The sequence below is a fragment of the Odontesthes bonariensis genome, chromosome 11 (genome assembly GCF_027942865.1).
Source record: "Odontesthes bonariensis isolate fOdoBon6 chromosome 11, fOdoBon6.hap1, whole genome shotgun sequence".
NCBI lineage: Eukaryota > Metazoa > Chordata > Actinopteri > Atheriniformes > Atherinopsidae > Odontesthes > Odontesthes bonariensis.
The window spans coordinates 17,878,600-17,900,186 of NC_134516.1; the positions used below are offsets into that span (position 1 = coordinate 17,878,600).

The window sequence follows — 21,587 nt, forward strand, 5'->3', positions numbered from 1 at the left end:
ATTTTTCTCTCTCAGAAATCCTTTTTGCCATAATTTACAGCTTTTCGTGTAAAAGATGTCTGTTCTGTATGCTGTGGGTTTTGAGATTTACCAAGCTTGTTGTAGTTCCTTAAAGGCACCATCCACAGCTTCCTTGGATGGATCATTAATTAGTGCTTTTAATGTTAATCTGCACATTTAGATATGCGACACATGGGGTATCAGGTTATATGAAGTGCCTTAAAAGGACATTATAAGCACAAATAGCAATCATTAACATTTATATAAATTAAATGTGCTTTAATATTCACAATGAACGCTCTGTTCAAACTCCAGTTTAAGCACTTTAAATTTTGAAATCAGCCACTTTTGTAGAGGTAATTCGTACGTGTTTTAGTGCTTTAAACGGTTACATATACCTTTTTTTTCAGGCTGGCACAATTTCCTGAGGTCTTAATGAAATATCTGCATTATGCTGTGGTGAAAATACCCCAACAGAGGGTACAACAGCTCCCTGTTCAACCATGTCTGCACAGCTCTGTTCAAACTGTAAAGTTGGGGGGCTGGAGGTGCTGGATAATACCTGGAAAACTGTATATTTCCAGTCCTGGTGAACCACAATCAGAGAGACAGGGTGGAAGTTTTTGAGCTGGTAGTGATTCACCTGAATAAAAGCACAGAATAAGTATTATTTACAGCATGTCCCCTTTAAACTTAATCAGAAATGTTTTGGTGAAAACTGTGTGCTGCATGTGGAAAAACAATGCAAGCGTAATTTCCCGGTGATTGGGCCTAACGCTTCTAAAAGGAAACTTGGCATTCAGGCTGCGCGTTTTGTTCGAACTCTTTTCCTTTTGGATTCATGGTGAGATGCCGTGTGATCTTTCCCATTTGGGAATGATTGTTGCAGATTTCTCTGCATCACGGAGCAGCCTCCGGCTCGTCAGAGCATCAGTGGAACGATGAGAGGAGCAGCCCCTCTTTCTTAAACAATAGATACTGCACCTCCTGTGTTTGGGATGAGAACTCATCTTGTTTACACTCTGACTACAGCAAATGTTTTCCTTTAATGAGGGAATGTCTGAGTTTTTCTGTATCTGGTGGAAGGGCTGTAACATTTTCCATTCGGCCGTTTGGCTGAGCCACAGGAGAAAAGCGACAACTTGGGGGACTCCTGATGTGCAGCGTGATGGCTTTGTTTACAGGGAACAGTCTGAGAGGCCTCTGGGTTTAATCCAGCTCATGTGTTTGTGCTTGAGAGATGAGACTGATGGAGGCAGCAGGGTTTGGAGGAGTGGGGGGGCGGGGATGATTTATTTCTGTGAGGAGGCTGCCGTCCGTCCTCTCGGTGGTTTTACCAGCTCTCTTGTTGCCTTTATGCTGCTGTAATGTGTGGGAGGTGGATGTGGGGTTGCGGCTCGGCTAACATGTGCTGTGTTTTGAAAAGTAACAGCTTATTAAAGCGATGCCAAACATCTCTTCCTCCCTCCTCAGCTGGAGCTGCTAAGCATCGATTTCCAACTATTTTAAGGTCATAACCAGTCTGAGACGGGGAACACCTTCTGGTGTCAGAACATCCTGCTCCGGTTCAGGCATTTGGCTGATATTTCCCTTCAGAAGAAGAGAAACTCTTTGTTTTAAAATCCCCTTTGAAAGGAAGTTTCACCACAGCCCTCCGGGGGGGTGCAGGGACCGTCATTCTGCCCGATTTAAGAACTCCTGAATGCCTCGAAGCTCATCGCTGTGTTCACTGTCTCATCAGAGTTTGCATGTTTGTCTCCGTATGTGATCAAATACTTTAGTAACAAAACGGAGCTGCAAGGCTTTTGACCCGTTGTCAACATGGATGCGAGGTGGTGAACGTAGCATCGGCTTACAGGTTGGAATGTCTATTGTAGCTCTTTGTGTGCATCAGTTTCATTTTATTTTATTTTATTTTATTTTTTTATATATTTTATTTTATATTTTATATTTTATATTTTATATATGTCTTTATGTCTCCCAGTCTTCTCTCAGCCGCCTTCAGCTGGTGCAGAACGCTGCTGCCCGTCTTTTAACCAACACCAACAGACGTGTGCACATCACTCCTGTTCTTAACTCCCTCCATTGGCTTCCTGTCCTTTATAGAACTGATTTTAAACTTTTAATGTTTGTTTTTAAAGCTCTTAACGGCCTCGCCCCATCGTATTTATCTGAGTTTTTAACAGTCCTGGTAGAGCTCTGAGGTCAACAGATCAGTTTCTGCTGGAAGTGCCCAGGTCAGAACACAAACCCTGGGGTGAGCGAGCCTTTTCCCAAAGCTGCCCCCAGGCTCTGGAATAAGCTCCCCGTCCAGCTGCGTCTTATTTCTGACCTGGGCCTCTTCACATCTAGGCTAAAAACCTACTTATTTAGGATTGCTTTTAATACCCAGTAGTATGATGACACTTATCTTATTTTATCTTATTTGATTTTGTTGTATTTTATTGCTTTCACTGTTCTTTTATTGTTTTTATTTGTTTTTACTTATTCTTCTCTTTATTTATTACCTGCTTTTCATCTCAGGAGCCCCTGCAGCTCTTAACAGCAGCTTGCTTAATACCCCCACCGTGTGCTCCTCTGCAGGGGAATACATCCTCAACCTGTGGGGGTAAAATGGTGTTAAATTAATCTAAAAAAGTATAAGATTGGTGAAGTATCTGGGTGGGGACGGCAGTTTGAGCATCCAGTGAAGTAATAATATTTGATATCAAGCTTTTTTTCTGTTGGAACAACAGGCGGATATATAAGGGTGAGCAATAAAAAAAGAATAAATAAGATGATGAAACATAGAGCAATTAAAATCATCTTAGGGCGCATTAGCGATCTCCTAAAACGAGCTGAATTGTTCTTAGTGGAGGCTTGTTGCCACAACACATGAGAAGATGAAAGATCTACTCCCAACAATTCCATAACTCTGACATAATGTTGATCTATAGCAGGCATTCAGGGCCTGGAATAATTCTTCAGGCTATAATAAACTGGATTGTCCAACATAGGCTGACGTCTGATACTGAGAACATGGAATCAGATCTGTCCGGATCTCCACATGTTGTTCTTCTTCTGCAGCTTTTGATCTAACGCCCACATCTGTGATGTGTTCAAGTGCCTAAAATCAGATCAGAATGATGTCCGGCTGTCTGCGTCTCTGGCACGAGGACAGTGAGGAAACCTTGTAGCCGATGACGTGAAATGAATCATCACCCGTCTGCTTCTCACACTGATGAGGCCGTCGCTGAACACCAGCTCCTCGAAAGGTTTTAAAGGCTCCTCTCTAATCTGATACGAGTCTTTAATGAGGCTCCAGCATCATAGTCGCTGGTTTATTATCATGATCATTATCTCTTCAAGTGTAGAGAGACAGCTGGGAGGTAAATGACCAATTAAAGCTTATCTTATGTGAGTAATATAGCAGGTGTGCTGGACATTGGAAAAGATTCTCTTTAAAGGGATAGTTCACCTCTTTTGACATGAAGTTGTATGACATTCCTAGCAATATCATTTATGAACATTTTCTAACCGGACTACCTTTGTCAACACCAAAACGAGGCTGGAACTCGGCTCACAGGACCCAGCAGGGGGTAAGAAAATGTTCATAAATTATGTTACTAATATGGGATGTCATACAGCTTCATGTCAAAAGAGGCGAACTATCCCTTTAAGGCAACGTCTCCACTTTGGGAATCTGTTGAGGGCGAAGCCCATCCCAGCCATCATGGGGCGCCGAAAGTGGCGGCTGCTGACTTTTAAAACAGGGGAAGAACATATTACGCGTTCAGGGTTGTAGTGGCTCGTGCCATCCCAAAGCAGAAGATAGCAAAGTTAAAAATAATTAGTTATAACATAGCTGTGTCTAGTGTGACAAGTATGCCCAGCAAATACACAGAAAGAAGGTATAGACTTTGAAAATTCACACAGCAAGGCCAAAATCAAGTCTGATGGAATCTAAGGCCTGTAAATGGCTGGATCTGTGGCTGGATCTGTGGCTGGATCAGAATCTGTGGAGCATTTTTCCCTGTCATAATGAATACTTAGAGTTTGATGGTGGTGGTAAGTATTCTTAAAAAAGGTAACATTTGTGAATGGACAGCATGAATTCTGGAAAGAAACAACTAAAAGTATTACAGCACTTTCACAGACAACCCGTCTCTTTCGTATCCGCTTTGGGACTGAAGTTCCAGCGTGCTTCTCCCCGCTTAAAAATTCGGCTGCCACAAGATGGACAAACACTAACTCCAATCATCACGACACAGCCCAGAGAATCACGCCAGAGAATGGGAGAGGCTGTCCGGCTTCCCGTGTTGTCTCTGAATAGCCGCGGCTGGCGTCCACCCTGGACAAGTCGCCGCATCACAGGGTCACTTTAAAGTCCCCAATGAAGCTAACGCAGGGATCTTCCCAGGGTACCTTCAGATACCTTCATAGGTATGAGCAGAACATGAAAACACCACCACGAGTACCAAAGCTGGGCCTCAGCTGTCAGAAAAACATGCAGGTTAAAGGATCCGATGGCTTCTGAAGCTCTCAGTAAATCAGTCTCCTCTGATAATGAGGAACGAGGGTTACTCATATTAAGCATGACTCATATTCATGTTGTTTCTGCCCTGAGAGACTCGCCTTTCTAACTGACCCGTGAGAGCTCCTGAAGCCCCTCGGGACTGTGCACCAACAGCTCGCCCGTCTTCTCCAGCTGCTCAGTCTGTCCAGATGCTGACGCAGCTTTTCTCACCCCCCAGTTAACCAGCACATAACACAAAGATACCAGTGCTGTCAGCTGATAGGTGGGCTTTATTATGTCTGTGATCTTTCTCCAAAAGAGTCCCAGGTGACATGACAAGAGTAAGACCATCCAGAATCTGCACCTTTCACCTGCTGGTTTCCATCAGTGGAGCTCAGGAGTTGTTTCCTGTATGTTTGTGAGCTCAGTGCAACACAGCGGCCGGCCTCCTCATCCAAAGGCATTAGAGCTTTCATCCGTCACTGTGAGGGAAAAGGCTGATGTATGCTTTGGTTCTGTATCTGGGACACATGCACACACCTCCTGGGTTTGTTTACACAGGGCTGCAGCTCAGACAGGTCTCCTCTTTGTGTCTCATGAGTAACTCAAACAGACACGATGCACATGTCAGCAGAGGTGCAGGAACAAAGAGTCGGCCTGCTGAGGCGGAGGTGGCAGGCAAGCATTTTTACAGTTTGAATTATTAGTTTGACAGGTCGTTAGATATATTTCTGGCATGTTTCAGGCGAGCTGCTCCTCTGTGGTGCATTTTATTTGTTTGTCTTTTTAAATAACTCCCAAACTTTAATGCCTAAACTAATGGACAGATTGGTACAACCCTTATAAATACTGCACATATAACTATAACAGAGTACTAAATCATAAAAAGAAACCGTGATTACTGAACACAGTTGGAGAGTAAGTACACAAACAGAATAAGAACGAACATGTTACTGTCAGAATCTAAGGAAAATACAGAAACGACTGTGTGGCTCCTTAAGTGGATTACAGTACTGTGCAGAAGTGTTGATCACGTCTTCATATTTTACCAGGAAACATGTGCAAACTTCAATTTAAATACAGTTTGAGAGGCAAAAACAGACTTTGTACTGTTCTAACGAACCTGAAAGTAAATATTAGGCATGAGCACCTTTATTCTGCAACAGTCTGACCCCTCTTGGACCAGCTTTCTTGTAAAATTACTGTCAGAGAACAGACTGAGGCAGAGAGAGCTCAGAGTGAAGACAAGCTGGCATTCCTGGACTAATTAATCTCAAAGGGCAAAAGCTTAAAGTGTGCAGCTGTGCAGAAGCCTTGCTGAGCTTCCAGAACATCTCTCTGAAACCAGCAACATTAAGCCTGGGCTCTGAAAGGTCCCGTCTCTAAAAGCTTAATGTCCTCTGATCAGTTTCCAGAAGCTTTGACCTGGCAGCACTGACTGCTGTTAGGAACGGCATCAATTTCTGTTCAGGTTCTGAAAGCATAAAGCTACTAAGTGAGATCAATTCTTTCTCTGAACTGGAAAAGGAAACTCAGCAGAGTCGAGTAAACTGCTGTGCAGTGAGTACAGTGTGCATACAGGACTGTGGCAGGCTGCAGACACGCCTGATATCAATATGAATGGACAGGAAGACACAGGGAGCAAGTGTCTGGTGACTATGAGCCTGATGAAGACACATCCTCCTTCTTATTTACCTGAGATGCTGGAACTCTGCTTTAGAGTGAGTTCAGTGCACATACAGGACTGTGGACAGGCTGCAGACACGCCTCATTTCTACACCAGTTACCAGAAGAACAAGAAGCAGGTGCAAATGTAAACACAGAATATAAGGTAGAAACAGTTTGTACAGTTTTAAAGTCAATGTTTGTTCTGAGCTCCTTCATCCTCCAACTCAGCCTGAACCCTCTCAGACGAGCTTTCTGTCCTTTATTTAACCCTCATACCCTTTTAAAACGACCTAAAAACATCATATGTTAATATTGTTTTCCGCTTTTTTTCCCGTAGATCTTTTATTCCACTTCAGTTCTGATCATAACTACCAAGTTTTGAATTATTTTCAAAAATTTAACCGTTTAAATACTGGTTTATATGATGTAAACACCAATTTCTGTAAAAAAACAAAAAACAAACCACAAAAACTGCTATATTTTCAATATATAGAATGCAAAGTGGAATTATTGAGTAGGGATAATTATGGTCTGAGATGTCAATGATCAGCAACAACAATGATTTTTAGGGATTTTTTAATTTTTTTTCTATGTCTGATTTAAAAAAAACAAAAAAAACTCATTAATTTCTGAAAATTCGAAAAAATAGTCAAAAATGCACAACTGGACCAAATATGATGAATATCAGTATTTCCAGTGTGAAATTAGAGGAGAAAGTACACCCCAAGTGGACAAAAATGTCCCCTAACAGGGATTAGGATTAAGGAGTCTTCAGGAATAGTTCTCCAGGCTTCTTGAAGGACATCCCAAAGCTCTTCTTTGGATGTGGGCTGCCTTTTGTTCCGTTCTCTGCCAACATGATCCCACACTGCTTCAGTAATGTTGAGCTCCGGGCTCTGGGGAGGATTCATCCCTCCATCAGACCCGCTGCCACTGATTTTCAGCCCACTTCTTGTGTCCTTTGGCACAGCTCAGCCTTTTCTCCCTGTTTCCCTTCCTTAAGAACGGCTTCCTGACAGCCACCCTTCCATGGAGCCCATTTCTGATGAGGCTCGGGCCAACAGCAGATGGATCAGCTGAAGGTCCAGATGCATCTCTCAGCTCCTGTGTCAGGGCTTTGCTGGATGTTTTCCTCTTTCTTAAGGACATCACTTTCAGATCCTGTTCATCTGCTGTAGATAGTTCTTTAGGCCTGACACTTCTTCTTTTGTCCTCCACTGGTCCAGTTTCCTCAAATGTTTTAAGGACACACTGCACACCATGCTGAGATATGCCAAGTTTTCAGCTAACAGCTCTTTGGGAATCACCTTGCTGCTGCAGAAATCCTGTTTTCTGTCTGTCAGACTGTGTTATCTTTGCTGTTTTTCACAGATGCAGCTAAAGAAATGGGAACAAATGATGTGTCTCTGTGACAGGCTGCTGGGAACAAAGTGCCTAAAAATCCAGTTTAAAATGGCTTCTTTGCTGAGTTGTCTGTTCTGTGTGGACACAACACTGGTTCATCCCTTGAGTTAGGAGCCTTTTTTCTTCCTAAATGGTTCATAGGTCAGAGTTAAGTGGCTTAACAAAGAAAAAACTGGACTGAAAATGAGAGAAAAAGCAGAAAATGTCCAAAGAAAAACTTTGAGACACCTTCAGAAAGCCTGAAGAACTGTTGATCAAGTACACTTTAAAAGATAACAAGAACGTCTGGCTGCTTGGAAGGAAAATATAAAGAAAGAAGGAGTAGATCAGGACGTCTGCACAGTGCTGTACATTCAGCCAGGACATTGTGTTTCGAACCTGTGAACATGATGTTCCTGGAGGAAACGACTGAAACGCTGTGCTGAAATCAGCTCCCAGAAGTAGAAAAATAAAGCCAAGGAGCCAAATCTTCTGCATCACAAGGACAGTTTTCTGCACATTAACCTCAGCATCTGAAACTGAGGTCTCATTAAATATGAAAATACTAAAAACTCCCCTTTAATGTCTGCATCAAAACTTTGTACCTGCTGCGGTTCCAGTTCTAATGAGTTGGACAGATGTGCACAGCTGTCCTCTACAGTTTGCTCTCCACTCAGCACCGTCCTGACCTCTGCTGGTAAGATTCTCCATGTCAGAGCCCCACTTTAAAAGTTAAAAGCAGCCTTTTCTGGAGAGGAAAGCCGTCTCAGACCGTTACAGATGTCAGAAATGTTCTCTGTGGGACGCAGAACTGCAGCAATTTAGCACAAACTCCGGTGACACTGCATTCCGGGCACAATTCTGACATTATGTTAAGAATGGAAACTCTTCGGTTGGATTGAGTCTGTGGTGTCACACAGTCCACCTGAGCTCAGACAGAGTTTACCAGCATCTCTCCAGACGGGGATGAACTGTTGTTTACGCCTGTGCTGCAATAAAATGCATTTTCTGTGCCAAAGGACACACTGTATTACGGGTGCTGATATGGCGTGCGCACTGATTTGTGATTGCACATGATAGCAGCTGTGCAGAAGATTCCTGTTGGAGCAGGGTTGGCCTCCCTGAAGGATGTGATGTCACAGATCCTGCTGGTTAGGTTCGCCCTGAAGCTCACATTTGGGCCGCTGACGAGAAAAACGTTGGCACTGATTGACTTGGGGGGGAAAAAAGTGCTATTTTAAGATGAAATTCTATGTTTTCAGAATCAGAATTACTTTATTAATCCCTTGCGGGAAATTCCTTTTTTGCAGTGCCCTCGTTACAGAAAAAAAAAAGAAAGATGAATAAGAATAAGATAAGGAAAAATCTCAATATGTACAAAAATACAATAAACAATAAACAGTCTTTACAATGCTACTCAGTAGCTAATTATTATTGTTGTTGCATGTTGTTAAGCATGTTCACACCTGTATGTATGACCTAATACTTTGTGAACTTTTAGTCTTAGCCACTCCCTTTCATGTTCACCCAGTGAGGAGCTTTTACTGCCCTACAAACACATTTTTAAACCAGAGTTCACCTCTTTTAGGCTGCATTTCTTCTGTTTTTACCGAGATTTACGCAGACTCGAGTTAAATTAATTGTTATGACCTTTCTTTTCCTGATGGGCTCTGATAGAAAACCTCCACTCCTACATTAAAACTCCACCCAACGAACTCTTGAAAACAGTTGAAGACCAGCAGCTGCACAACACCAAAGGTCACAACGGAAGGTTAGCTGAGATAAGGCAGATAACAGCGTTATAATAGACGCTTAAACAACAATCAAAGCAAATCAAACACGACTCAAGTCCACCTTTTTAGGGTGGTGTTTATATCATTTAATCTGCTCAGTCTGACTCTGCTGAAAACAAGCTCAGGACAGTAAATAAAGGCGGTCCATGCTGATGATAAAAAGAAGCTGTAGATACTTTAAAGAGTGTAAAGTAATCAAAGCAGTCAGCAGATGAAACATTAACCAAGAAGTTGAAAGCACGTGCTGGCAGTACTCTGTAGCGGAGGCAAAGGTGTGTCCCTATCAGACGCTCATATGCTGTAAGTACAGCTTTCCTGAGACCAGTGAGGCTGAGTGCAGCACACAAACCGGTTACCGGGTTAGTTTTAAGAAGCAACAATGCTAAACTTTGTGGGACTCAACCTCATGGTGCTGCTCTTCACTGTGGGAGCAGCAATGATGGAGAGGTGAGTTTTATCCATACTGCATCCACATTTAAAGCATTTTTTCATCATGTGAACCCATAATGGATCCAGACAACAGCTTTAGGACGTTATAAGGTCGCTGTAACTTTTATTACTTATTCAAATCTACCCAGTTTTCAGATACTTTCCACCTCAGGTATCACAGATTGATAAAATCCTACGATTAACTACTGTAAAAACTGCTCACATGTGCTGTGTTGTGTGTGCGACAGAGCCGAGTACGATTACAACAAATACCATCCCATGGAGGAGGTGAGAGGGTCCGACCGTCCGAGCCTCACAGACACCAACACACGTGCACGTGATAACGATGCTCCGTCTTACAGATCAGTGGCTGGATGGCTCAGATGGTGAAGGATCACCCCGAGGTCGTCACCCTGGTGGAGTACGGGCAGACGTACGAGAAGAGGACCATCAGCTTGCTGAAGGTGATCCAAACTCCAGAGAAAAAACACCTGAAGGATGCTGGTGAGTCTTGGTGATTCAGTGGGTTTGAATTTGTTTTCACCAGATTGGCTTCAGCTCTGAGAAGAAAAAGAAAGCCGTGTGGATGGACTGTGGTATTCATGCCAGGGAATGGATCGCTCCAGCCTTCTGTCAGTACTTTGTCAGACAGGTAAGACACCTGCAACTGATGAAAGGAAGGGGAGAAACACACCTTCACATCTTCCTGTATTAAATCTGTTCCTGACGTCTTTGTCGGTTGTTTCAAACCAGCTTCTACAAACGTACAAAACGGACGAAAAGATGGAAATGATGCTGAAGAACATGGACTTCTACGTCACGCCCGTGCTCAACATAGACGGCTACATCTTCTCCTGGAAGGACGACTCAGTCAGTGCTTGTATTTGATGGATGTTTATCAAATTACTGGAAGCTCTCTCGAACCGCAGATGAACAGGATATGAGAGGATCAGCGGTTATTACCAGAATGGCTCTTAAATCAGAATAAGCTGTAGTTCAATCACCAAGGAAGATTATATCCGATGCTCCACGCGTTTCACGGAGAAAAATATTTAATTTACAGAGAGATGAGATGTGCTGCCGATATATCAAGTGGCCATTTAATGCATGAGTGAATTTAGTTTGTTCTGACCTGTTCAGACTCGACTGTGGAGGAAGAACAGGTCACCGGGACCCTCGGGCGACTGTTACGGCACCGATCTCAACCGCAACTTTGATGCCAACTGGGGCAGTGAGTGTTGTTGCCTTCATCTTTGCAGAGATTACAGCTGGGACATTGTGTAAAATGGAAAAAACAATTCTAAATCTCACCAATCTTTATCTACAAAAGAACGCAGAAAACATTTTACTATGTGATTAAAACTATGAGCTCATCCTGAGTCTGAAAAAAGGCTGGAAAAGTCAGTGGAACTGAGAGGAAACAGCTGGAAGAACACGCTGTAACTAATTAGGTTGATTAACAACAGGCCAGTGACAGTATGGGTATAAAAAGAGCACCTTAGAGAGGCAGAGTCTCTCAGAAGTAAAGATGAAAACAGGTTCAGAAATTTGCAATTTGGACATGGAGCTGTAAAACAAGCTAAATTGGCTCCTCTGTGGTATGCGAGTGGTGTTCTCCTGTATCTGAGTCTTCTTTTTTGGCCACTTTTGCAGCAATCGGAGTGTCGTTTAACTGCAGCTCAAACATCTACTGCGGGAGCCGGCCCATCTCCGAGCCCGAGGCTCAGGCCGTAACTTACTTTGTAGGAAGCCGTAAGGACGACTTCCTGTGTTTTCTCACCATTCACTCCTACGGCCAGCTGCTCCTGGTTCCCTACGGACACCCAAACTTCACCGCCTCCAACTACGACGAGCTGGTATTTACAGCCTTTACTCGTTTCTATTGTACTTGATGTTTCCCTGTGTGTTGCAATGAGTGTTCATGCAGACATGAAGACCTTCTTAATGTTTATATCAGGGGTTTGAGATGTAGAGCTAAATGCGTTATGAATGCATCACAGTGTGGAAGGTGTCAGCAACAGACTGAGCAACCAGGAGCAGTCAGCTATCAGCAGAAGAGGCTGTGAAACACGAGTCTCATGATAACTTCCACAGAGAATTACTGTGTGCAGAACAGGATGATGTGTGGCCGCCCTTTTCCTCCGCACCGTTGTTCCTGAGGCAGGCAGGATGATCAGTTTCATCAGGCGATCAAAGACGGTGACTAATCCTGGAGCAGGATTGGTTAAAGACTTTAAAACACTCTGTTGAGTCTTCTTTCACTGGTGGAAAAGTGTCCCCGACAGTCCAAATAAATCAGATATTAACGATAGTTCTGCACTTAAAACTAAGAAAAATCCAGCTGAAATGTGAAAGTTAAGCAGTGGGTGGCATGTATTTACAACAATAATCAATAATAGTCAATAATAAAAAACTAGAGAATGTCAAAACCATGATAAACTAAATCAAATCAAACGGCCACTGAGACACCTGGGGAGTGAATTTACGCAGAAAAAATGAGTCCAGGCGAAAAAATGAAGTTTCTTTAGGTTTATTGTTCAAACCAAGCAAACGAACAAAGAACAATGGGCCTTTCTCCCTCCTGCCCTGGTAAAAAACCATCAGGCTCACCTGTGACTGCCTGCCCATAAGTAAACTCTCCCAGTGCGCTCCAGCTAACCAGTGCCTTCAAAATAAAAGCATAGTTAAATACCCAAATTAACTCAAACAATACTAAATATCATAAACAACCAAAAAAGATATGGGATAAAACGTAAAACGTAAACAAGAATGAGGATAAGGGCGCTTCAGGGCGCGGAGGCAACAGGAGAAGAAGACTCAGAGAGGATGTTTTCCTCCAGGCAGGAACCTCAGGGAGCCCTCAGAGCCAAAGAAGTCAACGCCTATATTTACACAGTTTATGATGCACATTTTAAACTGTGTAAAGTCTCTGTAGACAGTTGGACTGATGTAAACTTAAGGTACATCGATTTATGTCACCAAAATAACACAAACTCTGTTGTGAGGGGATCAGGGCCTGAGCAAAGAGGGAAAATATGAGCTTTAGTTAGCGGGAACTTTTACTGATTTACTGTAATATTTACTGTAAATGCACAGCGAGCCATTTCAAATTCACACGTTAATGATCTGCTCGGTCTGGCCTCTCTGGAAGCAGTGTGGCTGAAACCAGGCTGCAGCGTTCCTCACTGCGTTCTCACACTCAGAGCTAGTGCAACATATCCAAACTGGTGTCACACTCCCCCACTGCAGAGCTCAGGCCACATATCCAAACTGGTGTCACATCCCCCACTGCAGAGCTCAGGCCACATATCCAAACTGATGTCACACTCCCCCACTGCAGAGCTCAGGCCACATATCCAAACTGGTGTCACACTCCCCCACTGCAGAGCTCAGGCCACAGATCCAAACTGGTGTCACACTCCCCCACCGCAGAGCTCAGGCCACAGATCCAAACTGGTGTCACACTCCCCCACCGCAGAGCTCAGGCCACATATCCAAACTGGTGTCACACTCCCCCACCGCAGAGCTCAGGCCACAGATCCAAACTGGTGTCACATCCCCCACCGCAGAGCTCAGGCCACAGATCCAAACTGGTGTCACACTCCCCCACCGCAGAGCTCAGGCCACAGATCCAAACTGGTGTCACACTCCCCCACCGCAGAGCTCAGGCCACATATCCAAACTGGTGTCACACTCCCCCACCGCAGAGCTCAGGCCACAGATCCAAACTGGTGTCACACTCCCCCACCGCAGAGCTCAGGCCACAGATCCAAACTGGTGTCACACTCCCCCACCGCAGAGCTCAGGCCACAGATCCAAACTGGTGTCACACTTCCTGAGGGCGCGCTCACGCTCTCATCACAAGTGAGCTGAATATTCTGCTCACTTTGCCATCTTATGTCAGGGTGGAGCGGCGAATACTGATGAAGCTCCACGGCGCTTCACCCTGTACCCGGCGTGCTGTTCTTTACAGTTTAGCCATTATTATTATTATAAAAGCTGTTTTCTGATTCCTCAGATGAAGGTGGGATTAAGTGCAGCTGACGCCATTCACCAGGTCCATGGGAAAAGTTACAGAGTGGGAAGCTCACCGGATATTTTATGTACGTGTGCTCATCCCGGCCGATCACACCCGGCTGCTAACTGAGTCTTTGTGTCACTTGGATATCTTTAAAGGGATAGTTCGCCTCTTTTGACATGAAGCTGTATGACATCCCATATCAGCAACATCATTTATGAACATTTTCTTACCCCCTGCTGCGTCCTGTGAGCCGAGTTCCAGCCTCGTTTTGGCGTTGACGAAGGTAGTCCGGCTAGTTGGCTGGGGTTTAAAAAATAAAGCGTTTTGCTTCTCAAAACAATATGTGTTCAAAAGAGTAAAACATTTGCATCACAAAATCGTTCTCCAGGAAAAAGTCAGACCTCACAATCGCTTGGCGCTATTTTCTCTCCCGTATCACTGCCTGCTGCGCCTGTTAGTGTTTGCTGCTCGAGCTACACAGCAGGCAGTGATACGAAGGGAGAGAAAATAGCGCCAAGTGATTGTGAGTTCTGACTTTTTCCTGGAGAATGATTTTGTGATGCAAATGTATTACTCTTTTGAACGCATATTGTTTTGAGAAGCAAAACGCTTTATTTTTTAAACCCCAGCCAACTAGCCGGACTACTTTCATCAACACCAAAACTCGGCTGGAACTCGGCTCACAGGACGCAGCAGGGGTAAGAAAATGTTCATAAATGATATTGCTAATATGGGATGTCATACAGCTTCATGTCGAAAGAGGCGAACTATCCCTTTAAATGTTAGGTTTGAATGATTGTCGTTAACCTGTTAAACCCTTTCCTCAGACCCCAACTCCGGCTCCTCCAGAGACTGGGCTCGGATGCTGGGGATCCCTTTGACCTACACATTTGAGCTGCGAGACAATGGGACCTTCGGCTTCGTGCTTCCTGAGGATCAGATCCAGCCCACCTGCGAGGAGGCCTACAGCGGAGCGCTGCACATCATCACCTATGCCCACGACAAGACCTTCAACAGCGCTGTGGCCACCGCCGCCGCCAGCCTTTGGGCCGTGCTGTTAGCAGTGGGGGTCACCCAGATGTGAGAAGGCCCCACACTGTAAAAAAAATCAAAGTCTTACCAAGTATATTTGTCTCATTTCTAGTCAAAATATCTCATTACACTTAATATAAGACACAACTGCCTAACAAGTACTATTTCAGCCAGATATAGGGACTTGTTTGAAGACAATACATCTGGAATATCTTGTTAAATGAAAAAGTCTTGAAAACAAATTGTTTTGAGTCGGATTTCATGTGAAACAAGCTTTTTTTGACATTTGAAGAGGTTTTTAAGCTAATTTCAAGATCACTTTTATCTCAAAAGTCCTAAATATCACATCTTATTTCAAGAAATCTTGACAAGCCGATTTTCACTAGTTCCATTGGCAGATTTTTTTGCTTATTTCAAGCGAAAACGTCTTTTATTTGTTGTTTTTCTTACTTATTTTTGGAGGGGCATTTTTTCCAGTGCATCCACTGCAGTCCTCCTGCTATCAGCAGCACCAGCATTTACATTTAGAAAAAGCATTTTCATCTATCCTCAGGAGATGTGAGGATAGATCTTTGTCCTCATACTTTATAATGAATTAGATCCATTGAATGGATGATAATGTATATTTGAATGAAACCACTGCAACTAAAAAGTGTTTGAATGTTATGAAATGTTCATACATTTAAAGAAACAAGCATGAATGTCATATTGTGGCCAATGAATCTTTCCTTAAATATCCTGACATACAGCTAAACATCCTGTCTGACTGTTTACTTCCTCCAAACTGGACTTTATTTGTTGCATTAATCGGATAAAATCACAGCTGCTGATCTGAATGTCTGGAGTTCGTCCAATAAAAACACGTTTTTTAATGTTGGAGCAGAAGTCCTGATACGTTCTGGAGCTGGAAATGTGATGCTTGAGCTAAAGGCAGAGGTTGTCTGGGTTTTTTCTTCTTGTTCTTCCCTGTGGGTGAGATTCAGGTGTCTGTGTTCCTGAATGGCTGGAAGCCTTGTTGCCTCAGACCGGCGAGCGGCAGGAAGAGCTGCTGCTCTGGAGGAAACTCATCCCAGCGTGTCCACGTCCAGCCTGAGAAAGAAGAGGAGAGCTGGTTATCAGCTCGGATGGACTAAAAGACTAAAAGAACTGCAGGTACCTTCGTTCTTCTCTGGCTCCAGGTTCTCTGGCTCCCCTGACTGGCTCCTGTCCAGCTCTGCTTGCATGATTATGGTCACATAGTGGTACTGCTCATCCAGTTTGATGGAGTTCACCACTGAAGCAAAGCGGACATTCGTCAGATGCACTCCGGCTTCCTCCAGCACCTCTCTGCGAGCACATTCCTCCCACGTCTCTCTTTCAACGACATGAAGTCAGGGTCATATTCATCAGAGCATCACATCCAAGACTTCCTCACCTGTCAGAACAGCTCAAACTCTTTGTTCTGTACACTGAGGATAATAATACGACCTCGGGCAAAAACTATGGAATCACCACAGCTGGAGGATGTTCATTCAGCTTTTTTATTTTGTAAAAAATTAACAAAATGCAGATGTGACTCATAAAAATGTAAATACGTCATTTATTACCTGATGAACTATAGAGAAAAACTGATGGAATCATCTTTAATACACAAAGCCAGCTATTTTTCTACAAAATAAAAAAAGCAAAATGAAAATCTTTCAGATATGATGATATTTTTGTGCCCGGGACTCTTGAGCTAGCGGGACATAAACTTTCTAACAGTCTTGAAGGTGCTATAAATACCCCACACCAAACTACGTTTAAAAAAACAGCTAATTAGCATTTTAGCACACTTACCTTGTACCTTCAGATATGGTTATCAGCTCAAAACATGTCTCGGTATTTTCGGAACACTTCGGCATATAAACAGTGTTCATAAATTCATAATAAATTAGGAATACAGAGTCAGATTTGTGAATGGACTCTGCTAGCTCCCCACCTACCCGAACTCCAGATGACCGCCGGGGAGCTGGTACCTTCCTCTGCCCACCGCGCTCCTCCGTTTCCCCATGAGAACACAGCCCGGGTGGGCCGAGTCCGTCACCAGGATCCCGACACCGACCCCTGGACGTTTGACCGGTTTATCCAACATCTGAACGGCCTCGGACATCAGCTAATTTCTCACACACCGATGCTACTTATCAAAGAGGGAGAATTCCCTTCTGTGTACTTCCGCGTTTGTTCGTAAAGACGCTTGAGAAACGAAGCGCTTATTTCAGGCGCTTTCAATGATTGTTTTAGAAATATTATGATAAATTAAGCACAAGCAGTCGATACCACTTTATATAGTGACAATTCTTCCTTTATTTTGAATAGACTCAGAAAACAGCGCTTCTCCTTCTCCAAAACTAAATGGTCCATTCAGCCGAACTTTTGTCCTGAAAGAGACGGGTTTAACCCAGATGTGGCTCACAGACACTGAACAAGGTCTTTGATTGCCACCTTTTGGTTAGACACACGTTGTATTTACAGATTTGGCCAAAAACGAAAAAAAAACCAGAGTATATTTTTGATAGCTGGCTCCTGGATTTGCGCAATGCCGACAGTAGTTTTTAAGTTTGTGTCTTTAGTTTTATCTTATAAATATCTGCATAGGACCATGTGAGGTAACTTGTGGATTTTAATAAAAACACCCATGGGAAGCCGTAAAACTGGGAAAAGTTGTCTGTTAGTGTCTGTTAACTATTGGTTTTCATGTAGAAGTGATTTGTTATTCAGGTTTCAAAAGGTCACCAGAAATCGCTTCTCAAACTAAATAATTTTTTTTAAATCAAATGCAGAACTTTGATTTATTTTATTAAAACAAATCATTCACACAGTAAAGTAGCATCCAGATCAGGGTAACCCTGATACTGCTGCTCCCCAACAGTTTAGAACTGAAGAAGACTTTCGGAACCAAGAAGTCCAGTCGGCCTTATTCAGGCTGTGAGATTGATTCTTTCATTGGAAGCTCAAGAACAAGCTAGAAGAATCTCAAGTTAAACTAGAAAATTTCAGAAGAAATTTAGAAGGAGCCTGCCAAAATGTGCTTATCGCTCAACCAATCACGGCTGCTCACGAATGGTTCGCAAGGCCTAAAGAAGAAGCATTCAAGCCTAAACGGCATCAAAGCCGTTTAAATTTAAAAATTTAAAGCGGCGAACTGTCCCTTTAAAGAGGCGAACTGTCCCTTTAAAGTGGCAAACTGTCCCTTTAAAGAGGCGAACTGTCCCTTTAAAGAGGCGAACTGTCCCTTTAAAGCGGTGAACTGTCCCTTTAAAGAGGCGAACTGTCCCTTTAAAGAGGCGAACTGTCCCTTTAAAGCGGCGAACTGTCCCTTTAAAGAGGCGAACTGTCCCTTTAAAGCAGTTAATTGTGCTGTTGAAACTTCAAAGGACTGGCTGGGCCACTAATAGCCTTGTTTCTATGGTAATTAATCTCCCTCATTTAACTGACAGTTAAGCTGCCCCACCTGCTGCTACACTAATTATATGAAACTCAGGCTTCTCAGAGCCAAAAAACCTCTAAGAACAGATGCTTCCCATTCGGAAACCGTAAGAGCTACGGAAAAAATTCTCGCAGAATGAACGAGGGACGCCTTTGGACTTCAATATTCCCGCGTTTCAGATCTGTAGCACATTCACAGTGAAAGCACGGATGAGAGAAAGAAGGGCTGCAGGAGGTGCTGAGATTCTGAGAATTGGATGAATTAAAGGGGATTTGAGGTCTTTGAGCCCCGACATCACTTTGCTCTGAGGGGCTCTGAGAGCAAACGGTCAGCTCTAGATGAAATATGAAAACATTTTATGAATCCCAACATGCTTTGTTGGGATTCATAACAAACAAAGCATTTGTTTCTCATTTATCAAGGTCCAAGTAGTGAGACTTCAGTGACTCTTCTGCATCTTCTTTATCATTTCTGTCCTGTGTTTGTGTAACAAAAACTTGGGGCACGTTGTTCCCAGCAGCCTGTCACAGAGACACATCATCTGTTCCCATTTCTTTAGCTGCATTTATGGAAAAAAAAAAATGTTGAGCTACTTGATGAATTTGAATTTCCCCCATTGGGGGATAAATAAAGTATTTTTCTATTCTATTCTATTCTGTGAAAAACAGCAAAGATAACACAGTGTGACAGACAGAAAACAGGATTTCTGCAGCAACAAGGTGATTCCCAAAGAGCTGTTAGCTGAAAACTTGGCATATCTCAGCATGGTGTGCAGTGTGTCCTTAAAACATTTGAGGAAACTGGACCAGTGGAGGACAAAAGAAGAAGTGTCAGGCCTAAAGAACTATCTACAGCAGATGAACAGGATCTGAAAGTGATGTCCTTAAGAAAGAGGAAAAAATCCAGCAAAGACCTGACACAGGAGCTGAGAGATGCATCTGGACCTTCAGCTGATCCATCTGCTGTTGGCCCAAGCCTCATCAGAAATGGGCTCCATGGAAGGGTGGCTGTCAGGAAGCCGTTCTTAAGGAAGGGAAACAGGGAGAAAAGGCTGAGCTGTGCCAAAGGACACAAGAAGTGGGCTGAAAATCAGTGGCAGCAGGTCTGATGGAGGGATGAATCCTCCCCAGAGCCCGGAGCTCAACATTACTGAAGCAGTGTGGGATCATGTTGGCAGAGAACGGAACAAAAGGCAGCCCACATCCAAAGAAGAGCTTTGGGATGTCCTTCAAGAAGCCTGGAGAACTGTTCCTGAAGACTCCTTAAAGAAAGGACAGAAAGCTCGTCTGAGAGGGTTCAGGCTGAGTTGGAGGATAAAGGAGCTCAGAGCAGATATTCACTTTAAAGATGCTCAGAACTGAACAAAACTCCTATTTTTATCTTATATTCTGGGTTTATGTTCATGTTTGAACACGTTTCAGTGAATCTCTGCAGCTGCTCCCCTTTAATGGAAATCTGTAAAGAAATTAGGACTTTTTTCTCTGTTTTATATATTTTATTTCATGTTACATATTTCTAATCAAAAGCCTTTATGAATTTATTTCATGTATAAAAAATAAACATACAGATGTTCCCCTGTGAAGAGGTAACTGTGTGATGTCATCCATTCTTCACTATGAAGCTCACAGCTGTATCAGGGTGACCCCCAGAGGTGCTAAAAGGGCTCGTCCGGGATTTGAACCCGGGACCTCTCGCACCCTAAGCGAGAATCATACCCCTAGACCAACGAGCCTCTATAATTCATGGTTACATTTATGATTTTGGGTCTCGGTGAAAGCTGGAGTTGGACTGTGCAACGTGGTGATGTGGCAGCTGGAGCGTTACATGTTCTGTAGACCAACAGCACCCTCTGCTGGTGGAAATTACATCTGCACTCAGCTGCGCCTTACACCAAGTCATCTCCTGATCATCATTTCTTATGGAATTACACATTACTATCTTGTCCCTTGGATTTTTACATTGGCCAGTTGGACCAGGGTCCACTTCCAGTAATATCAAAGTAAAAATAAAAAGAAGCCATTTTAAACTGGATCTTTAGGCACTTTGTTCCCAGCAGCCTGTCACAGAGACACATCATTTGTTCCCATTTCTTTAGCTTCATCTGTGAAAAACAGCAAAGATAACACAGTCTGACAGACAGAAAACAGGATTTCTGCAGCAACAAGGTGATTCCCAAAGAGCTGTTAGCTGAAAACTTGGCATATCTCAGCATGGTGTGCAGTGTGTCCTTAAAACATTTGAGGAAACTGGACAAAAGAAGAAGAAAAGAGGTTTAGGCTGCAGCATGCCTGATGTTGTGTGTCATGCAGGACTGAGTCTGATGCTGCTCGTGAAGCCGGGCGTCACCTATCCTGTCAGCGAGGTGGACGCTGAGGAGGAGAAGGAGCCCTTCGTCACCGTGGACTCCATCATGGATCTGTTCAGGTCAGAGGACAGCTGCATCACACTCTATCTGCAGCTTCTTTCATTTTTCTACATTTCTACAGGTTGACACTTTATTTTTGGCTCTCTTTGACTTTCTTTAGAAACATAATGCCAACGAATCTGGTTCTGGCTTTATTCAAAAAGGTATGTTTGTCCTTCAGGTGCAGTTTCCTGCTTTCTGAACCCGAAGCGTGAACACTGATGTGAGCATCTCTTTTGTTTCTCAGTACAAGACGACTCGGATGGAGTTTGCAGTTCCTTCGATCTCAAATTCCAGCCTGGAAACGGTGAATCTCTCCTTCTCTCGTCACTCTGGGGATGTTTTCAGCTCTCACTGGCAGCGATAACTGATGTAGCGTACCTCACTTTGCCTCAGAATGCCACTGAATACGGACTGAGTGTGGATGTGGTGGATGGCTTCGAAGTCCTCGGCCTGTTGGTGTTTGGGCTGGCCATCTCCAGCTTGAAAGAAAGAGGACTGATCGTCAGGGGAGGCATCGCCGGCGTGAATGAGCTCATCAGATACTCCCTCAGACTGGTTGTGGGGTGAAGTTGAACATCTTGATCTGTAGAACTGAACATTTATGTTTGTTGAAGGTTCTTTTTTTCCAACGATATGAGTCATTTTTATCTGGAGTGAATCCTGTTGGTGATTAAGAATGTTTCGGTGGCTTCTCTCCTCCTCAGCTACATGCCGCTGGGACTCCTGCTCGTGTCTGTAACCCACGTTGTCGACGTTGGCGAGTGGAAGATCTTCATCAAAATTGGAAAGTTCACGGCTGTGGTTCCCGTCGGGTGAGTCCTTCCTCGTTCATCCAGCACCAGGTTTGAGTGGTGGGGGCGTTCGGCTGAAATGTGAGCGTCCATGCAGCCGGCGCAGGACTGCTGTGGGCT

General features: G+C 43.7%; 2 protein-coding genes and 1 non-coding gene across 3 annotated transcripts; 1 reads left to right on the forward strand and 2 right to left on the reverse strand.

Annotated features, from left to right (window-relative positions):
* Nucleotides 1–10,141: 10,141 nt before the first annotated feature.
* On the forward strand, nt 10,142–15,021 carry cpo (carboxypeptidase O). Its single transcript, XM_075477804.1, has 7 exons — nt 10,142–10,232; nt 10,316–10,420; nt 10,522–10,638; nt 10,909–10,999; nt 11,422–11,624; nt 13,787–13,871; nt 14,617–15,021. Exons 1-7 carry the CDS (start codon nt 10,143–10,145, stop codon nt 14,871–14,873), a joined length of 948 nt encoding a protein of 315 aa, XP_075333919.1. The 5' UTR covers nt 10,142; the 3' UTR covers nt 14,874–15,021.
* Nucleotides 15,022–15,152: 131 nt separating this feature from the next.
* nudt15 (nudix (nucleoside diphosphate linked moiety X)-type motif 15) lies at nt 15,153–17,023 on the reverse strand. The gene is made up of 3 exons (XM_075477805.1): nt 16,786–17,023; nt 15,978–16,174; nt 15,153–15,910 (listed from the first exon to the last, which is right to left on the reverse strand). Exons 1-3 carry the CDS (start codon nt 16,950–16,952, stop codon nt 15,801–15,803), a joined length of 474 nt encoding a protein of 157 aa, XP_075333920.1. The 5' UTR covers nt 16,953–17,023; the 3' UTR covers nt 15,153–15,800.
* Nucleotides 17,024–19,929: 2,906 nt separating this feature from the next.
* Nucleotides 19,930–20,001, reverse strand: trnap-agg (transfer RNA proline (anticodon AGG)). Its single transcript has one exon. It is a non-coding gene; the product is annotated as a tRNA-Pro (tRNA).
* Nucleotides 20,002–21,587: the final 1,586 nt, after the last annotated feature.

Excerpts from the sequence above, each read along its gene's own strand:
- nudt15 (XM_075477805.1), bottom strand. The coding sequence starts at position 16,952 with ATGTCCGAGGCCGTTCAGATGTTGGATAAACCGGTCAAACGTCCAGGG. Across the intron at positions 16,175-16,785 it reads GGCGGTCATCTGGAGTTCGG|AGAGACGTGGGAGGAATGTG; the intron begins GTAGGTGGGGAG and ends TGTCGTTGAAAG. Across the intron at positions 15,911-15,977 it reads GGAGCCAGAGAAGAACGAAG|GCTGGACGTGGACACGCTGG; the intron begins GTACCTGCAGTT and ends CTTCTTTCTCAG.
- cpo (XM_075477804.1), top strand. The coding sequence starts at position 10,143 with ATGGCTCAGATGGTGAAGGATCACCCCGAGGTCGTCACCCTGGTGGAG. Across the intron at positions 10,639-10,908 it reads TCTCCTGGAAGGACGACTCA|ACTCGACTGTGGAGGAAGAA; the intron begins GTCAGTGCTTGT and ends TGACCTGTTCAG. Across the intron at positions 11,625-13,786 it reads CCTCCAACTACGACGAGCTG|ATGAAGGTGGGATTAAGTGC; the intron begins GTATTTACAGCC and ends CTGATTCCTCAG.